The 6,681-nt window shown below is 34.1% G+C and overlaps 1 protein-coding gene across 1 annotated transcript in view; it reads left to right on the top strand.

Annotated features, from left to right (window-relative positions):
- Positions 1-244: 244 nt before the first annotated feature.
- LOC149158438 (carbon catabolite repressor protein 4 homolog 1-like) overlaps positions 245-6,681 on the top strand; it is a 93,760-nt gene continuing 87,323 nt past the window's right edge. The window contains exon 1 of the mRNA XM_089433981.1: positions 245-1,499. Within this exon, the coding sequence (XP_089290107.1) occupies positions 245-1,499 (1,255 nt within the window). The remainder of the gene's footprint in view (positions 1,500-6,681) is intronic.

Here is a 6,681-nt window from a genome sequence, read left to right as displayed (position 1 = left end):
AGAATTCATGAAATTGAGTATAAAAGCATGGACCAATCTTTTCGATTTATATCACGAATACGACACATCCATCTTTGGAGCGTGGAGAGGAGATATACTTCTGTTGTTGAGATAGCGAATTAAAGTAGAACTCCATTTTTTCTCAGTTTATCGAGCGTGGAGCTATATTTCTGTTTTGTTTTTAAGGCAAAAAGCACAACGCAATACAATTAAGAGTATTGAAGAGAAATTAGGAGCGTAACCCATGGAATCAAAAAAGATTCCCATTGAACCTATTGTAGATATAGCACTGAGTGCAAAAGATTTGTTAGAGACGTATTTCAGCCATGATGATGATGATGATTTGAGGAGCAGGAGCAGGAGATGGTATTCTAGCGATGACAACACAGCTAGCATGTTGTTGTCTGGCTCTGATGATCTTTACAGACCCACCACCGACGATGTAGGCAAGGTATTAGTTCTCGAAGTTGAAGGAAAGGGACGTTTCGTTACTCAGCCTGTTATTCCATTTCCAAGTCCTCGGCAAATGATACAAATGAAGAACGACACCAACAATGATGGAAGTTTGACATTCACAGTTGTGACATACAATGTTCTCGCAGACGTATTGGCTACTTCACAGAAGTACCCAGACTGTCCTTCATTCGCCCTCAAGTGGGCATATCGCAGGCAAAATTTGTTGAACGAAATTTTACAGTGCGACCCTGACATCATTTGCCTCCAGGAGGTCCAACAGAACCATTTTCTTGACTTTTTCCATCCAGAATTGAAGAAATTAGGATATGAAGGGGTGTTTAAGGGAAAGGAAAGACCATTCCACATTACAACAACTGTTGATGGTTGTGCAACGTTTTATAAACTGAACAAATTTGAGTTGCTAACTCACTGGTGGATTCATTTGATGCATAGAGACAACATTGCTCTGCAAGTGATCCTTTCATTCAAAAATATCAATCGATCTCTATGCATAGCCAATACCCACATCCATGCAAATACTAAAAATAGACATATAAAACTATTGCAGGTTGATTACTTGCTCGAACACTTGGAGACATATGTCCGGAATAACCCTGATGACACTCTTGTACTATGTGGTGACTTCAATTCTTTGCCCGCAAGCGCCGTCCACTCACTTCTTACCAAAGGCAGGGTCGATGCATCACACGAAGAATTTTTGAATTTTAATCGATCTGAGTTTCATCATACAATAGGTTTAGGAAGTGCTTATTTTTCCTATAGCCAATGCAATGTTTCCCTGCAAGACGTGGTGAAGAAAATAGGTGTTACAGGGGAGCCACATTTCACTAACTTCGTCCACGAACGTGACGATCGAGAATTTAAGGGAACGTTGGATTACATTCTGTACAGTCCCAGGAAGTTGAAGGTGGTGTCGTTACTGGAGCTAATTGACGAGGACGAGGTGAAGGACCACGCACTTCCTTCAGTTAAGCGTTCTTCTGATCACATCCCGATTGCAGCTGAGTTTAAATACATCTCCGGTAATAAGCAACGCACCAGTTATGGTCGAAACTACAGATAGATAGAAAAGTGGAGAAACTAATTTGCCTTTAGATAGATAGTTATGGTCGAAACTACGCTCATTGTTGGTGTCTTTTAATTTTATTTGGTTATCTAAAACCTGGTTATTCTCGTATTGGGATTTTAAAAACAATAATATTCAACGTAGCTACTTTGTATTTGTTTTATTTAATCTTCAATATGTTGAATAATCGTTAGTATGTTTACATTTTTATAATATATTAACTTGTATTTAATCTTTGTATATGTTGTATGGGGTAGTAAGCAACGCACCAGTTATGGTCGAAACTACAGATAGATAGAAAAGTGGAGAAACTAATTTGCCTTTGGTTTACGCTCATTGTTGCTGTCTTTTAATTTGCTGTCTGTGGAGAAACTTGTGAAATATATATTATCACCTTTATATAAAAATCAAAAATTAATTTTCATTTACACATCATTAAGCAATAAAAATTGTATCACTCACATCAAACCAATCTTTTCACTTGTTAACCAAAACATAGATGCTAACCATGAAAAATATCCCTGATCAAGGTATAGTTCAAATCTCTAAATTAGTATGATCATGTCGAGTACACTCATATACTTTTCAAAAAGCAATGGCACAAAGTTATAATAGTTGCATATCGTATGAATTATATCCAGAAAAGTGGGGTATTTTATAATTTGTTATTGATTTTTCTTTTCCTTAATATAAATTTGAATGCAATCTAACTATTAGACATCATCTTCAGCGTTTAGCTATATAATACACCTCAAGAAAATGTTTGAAAAATAGAGGAATAAGATTTTTGTAAGTTATTTGAAATTAGTATTTAATTGGAGATGGAAAAAACATTAATTTTTATGCAATAGAAAAGGAGGTGAGGGGATGCCCAAACTGAAAATTTTGAAAGTTTCCACAAAATAAAATAGGCAACCCACAGGCTATGCTTGAAAATACAGACAAAAAACTGAACAACCTAATTTTCTTTTGGTTGAGACTCGCTGCAAAATTGTGTCATGATTTCTCATTTTTAATCTTTTAGATAAGAGCATGATAAAGATGATATAAAATAAATCATGGTTGGTGAATTTTAATTTAAATTAGTTACTAAAAACCAAACCATGTTACGCTCTTATTTGGATTTTATAAATGACAATGTTCAACATAGTAATTTTCTTGTGTGGATCGTAACTTTTCTTTTTGCTCACTGTAGTTTCAAATATTTAATTAATAGAAGTAATTAACTATCTATGTTTTATTATTTTTGGATTTGATAATCTTCTAGATTTAGTTTTTAAATATTTGTTTTTTTAATATATTTAGTAGATTAAATTTTTATATTTGTTAAATTCAATTATATGATGACTAAATCGATTGTTTAAATATATATATTTTATTATTAATATCGATAAATTTAAATTGTATAATTAAAAAATTATGAGAATGAATATATATTTTGTAAAAATAAAATCAATTGAAATCTTCCATGTTTTACTACAATATCACCTTCAATAGCTATAAAAGTCTCTCTAATCAGAAAAACATTCTTGAGGTAGAGTCTTTAATCTTTTTTTCTTCCTAGCTTGTCACATCTCAGATATGTCATTATTTCCTTCTTATCTTCATTTATCATTGGAAGCTAAGGAAATTATTCCTAATCTTTTGAAGAATACCTTTGGAGGCTAAATGATGGATTGGGAATCAGCCAAAATTACTTTTGAAATTGGATATATATGTTGTAATGTTATCCCAAGAGATAGCCACATATTATACCAAGAGGAGATCATGTCTTCATTTCCTTTTAAAGAGCCATAGCCCATACCCAAAACTATATTCCTTTGATTTCAAATGAGAGCCAAAAATTTTAGGTTCATTTCAAACTATACCTATAAGAAATCTAGTAGCTTTAATACCACTCAAAGCCAACCTCACCTTATGACAAGTAATAGATAAATTTATTTACTTGATATCTATCCCATTAGTATTAAAATATAGTTCTAGAACTTTATTATAGATATACATATCAGTCATTGATACAACTTTGTACAATACACATTGCCCATAAAAATATGAGCAAAGGAAAAATTGAGAGCCACTTTGATGAGGGCACCATCACATTTCTCATGAATCAATCATATGATTAAACTTTCAAAAATCAATAGAAAGAGAGTTGGAGAGAAAGGGAAATCTTGTAGAGGGATCCAAGAAAGTAGTGGGGCCATTAATGAGCCATTTAGGCTTGCATATGATTTTTCTATCAATTAGAAAATCATGTAATTCATCTCATATGTCATGGTATAAAATTGGCTTAATTATTCTCCCTATGACTATGGATATTATTAAAAAAAATTGTAGCCATATAAATACATCATTACTATAATGTAGATTTACTTCTAGTACAATCAATTTTTCTTTTAAAGAATTGTTATTCAATTTAATTAAAATAACTAATTATCTCCCTACTCTATAGTTGCTATGTGTATTGTATGACACTTACCCATCAAAGGAAGAACTCTACACAACACAATAACAAATGTATTAATCCCATGCCCAAGCTAACAATTTTAAAATTGATATGCTTTTGTTATAATATCCAAAGTGCTCTTGATTCTAGTTGCATGCATGAACAATAGGTCTTCAACATGCATATCAATAAATGCAATAACTCTTAGCAACATATTTAAGTGGGGAAAGTTAGTTGTATAGAGATACACATACTTCTTTTTGAAATGATATATTTCATTACTAGAATCAAATTGCTAATTCTTTAGGTTATTAGTGATTCACACTAGTTATCCTATTTATGGAGCAGTTGTTAGGGAAAATATACATTAGTATAATTGTCATTATTCAAATGGTTGTGATTTTCTCTGGCATTGCCTATCAAATACACTACTCTAATCCATTCATAAAATGATATATATGGCCAAAAGTGGTTCCACAATAGAGGAAAAGTTACCATAAAAAAGGATAGGGGCATTGTAGACAATGATTTCAAGCTCAATATCCACAAAAGAATATAACACAACCTAACATGGCTCAGGACTTGAGTAAGTGTCCACACAAAAAGAAGGGATATAATTATGTGAGTAAGTGTCCACACAAAAAGAAGGGATATAATTAAAAGAGGAAGGAGATAGTTGGGGCTGCTACATCTTTAGGTGAGTTGGATGACTTATCAATAAGGTTAGAGGATTACTTTTCTCTGGTTTATTATTTCTTCTAGGGTATTATTGATGAGCATGCGTGGTACATGTATAGAAAAGTGTTAAAGCATATGGCAAGTTCACATGAAGTTTTTGAGACTATAATTGATTGGGACATGAAATTGCACATGGAGGTTTACGACAAGAGTTCGAAAGTTGTCAGAGGGCCAGGTGTTGTGCCATTAAGGATGGATTCAGGTGGGTTGTTATGAGTTCAATATGTATTGTTGGTACCAGAGCTCTAGTATATCATGTTATATATCTCAGTGATTGAAACAAAGGGGTTTGAGGTGATATTCCAAGATGGAAAGGTGATGCTTAGGACCAAAGGCTCTAACTCTATTGGAGCGATCATTGGATTTAGGTAGCATTATCTATACAAGATGATGGGAAATCCCATAGATCAAGGGAAGAAGTAGTTTCCTGAGACTCAGATGGAGTCAAGTTTGAGCAGGAGTAGCCAAGTTCTGAGGGAGAATTCACAAACTAAGAAGACTGCATGCTTAATTGGGAGTAAGGAGACTTCTACAATTGGAAAGAAGGAATTGCGGAATGGCCTGAAGAAATTTCAAGAGAAGAAGAAACAAGAGGTTTCTAGTGGTAGGGACATTATTGAGAACAATGTGGTTCATTCTACAAGGTATGTTGCAGTGGTGGATGCCAAATCTTGCACTAGTGTCATTGATGAGTTACTTCCTAGTAGTGGAAGTACCTCCCTCGCTAAGAGGGAGTGTTGAGAAGTGTATATTGTGAGATACTCCCGCAACCCCTAGGGTACGAGGTTTGTGAGGATTTGACCCACATAAATGTGTTTTATGGGCTATGTACCCAAGTGTTGGGCTTTGTACCTAAATTTGCAGGTGAAAGACCAAAGAGAAAAATAATGTTTATTCATTGGATGTATAAGGGGCACCCTTGATGGACTAAGGGGAACTTATGGATACAATGGAGTGGGTGAAAGAAAATGAAAATAAATTTATTCCTTATGATAATGGTGTTTGAGAATGTAGGCTCAGGTCGGATTGGCTTAAAGATGTGACCCTTGGTGAAAAGTGACTCCACCGAGAACACTATTAGGAGTGAGAGTTTGTTTGGAATCAAGTGAGCATCAAATATCAAGTGATATCTACCCAGAGAAGTGTGAATTACTTCATAGATCTACATATCTTAAGAAAGGAATAAGTTGGATCATTTCATGGTTATTTTATGTCTGTTTGATGGTTGAATTTTCGCAGAAGTAAGACGACTTTTATGTGTGTATTTTTTCCCTTAATGGAGGCATGTACTAGCAAGAATTGAGGTTGCTTTCTATGATTATTTGTGCCCTAGTTAGGTATTCTTCTATCCATGTATATCCTTCCAAAGTTCTGTCCCAAAGTATGGTTATTGTGCTCTATATTTTTATGCATGAAGGAGAGGATCGAGACCCTAAACGAAGTGACAAGATGTGTGTTTTTTCTATGTGTTTATGGACGCAAAACCTCAACGATTGCACATTGGTGCCATGGTGGTATATGATCCTAACGAGGGCTGAAATAATCTCAAGTTGTGGGCAAAAGAGTGCGAAGTTGGGAGGGATAGAAAAACTATCATAAATTGAAGGAAGAAAGGGCATATTCATTGGAAATTGAATGTTGATGCAATGTGTTAGGTATATTCATATAATATGTGTATGGACAAAGTATTAAAGGCATAATATACAAATTATTTAGTGGAAGATTGATCACTTTTAGTAGACCTAGTTTGGTAGCTTATGAATAGACACTTTGATGGAGTAAAGGGATTGTAAGAGTGCTAGTGTTTTGTTACCATGAACAATGATCTAAGGAGAAATATATACACCGTGTGAGGGTATAATTTTGGATCCTAAGATCAATGACCTTGGAGGATCATTGTCACTGTAAGAAGGTAGTTTAATTAGATGGTATGTGTAATCTAATTTGGAGCAAC

This window comes from Pinus tabuliformis, chromosome 5_2, assembly GCF_031772625.1.
Source record: "Pinus tabuliformis cultivar Carrire ecotype Pingquan chromosome 5_2, CPIR1, whole genome shotgun sequence".
Classification (NCBI taxonomy): domain Eukaryota; kingdom Viridiplantae; phylum Streptophyta; class Pinopsida; order Pinales; family Pinaceae; genus Pinus; species Pinus tabuliformis.
This window is presented reverse-complemented; position numbering and strand designations above follow the sequence as displayed.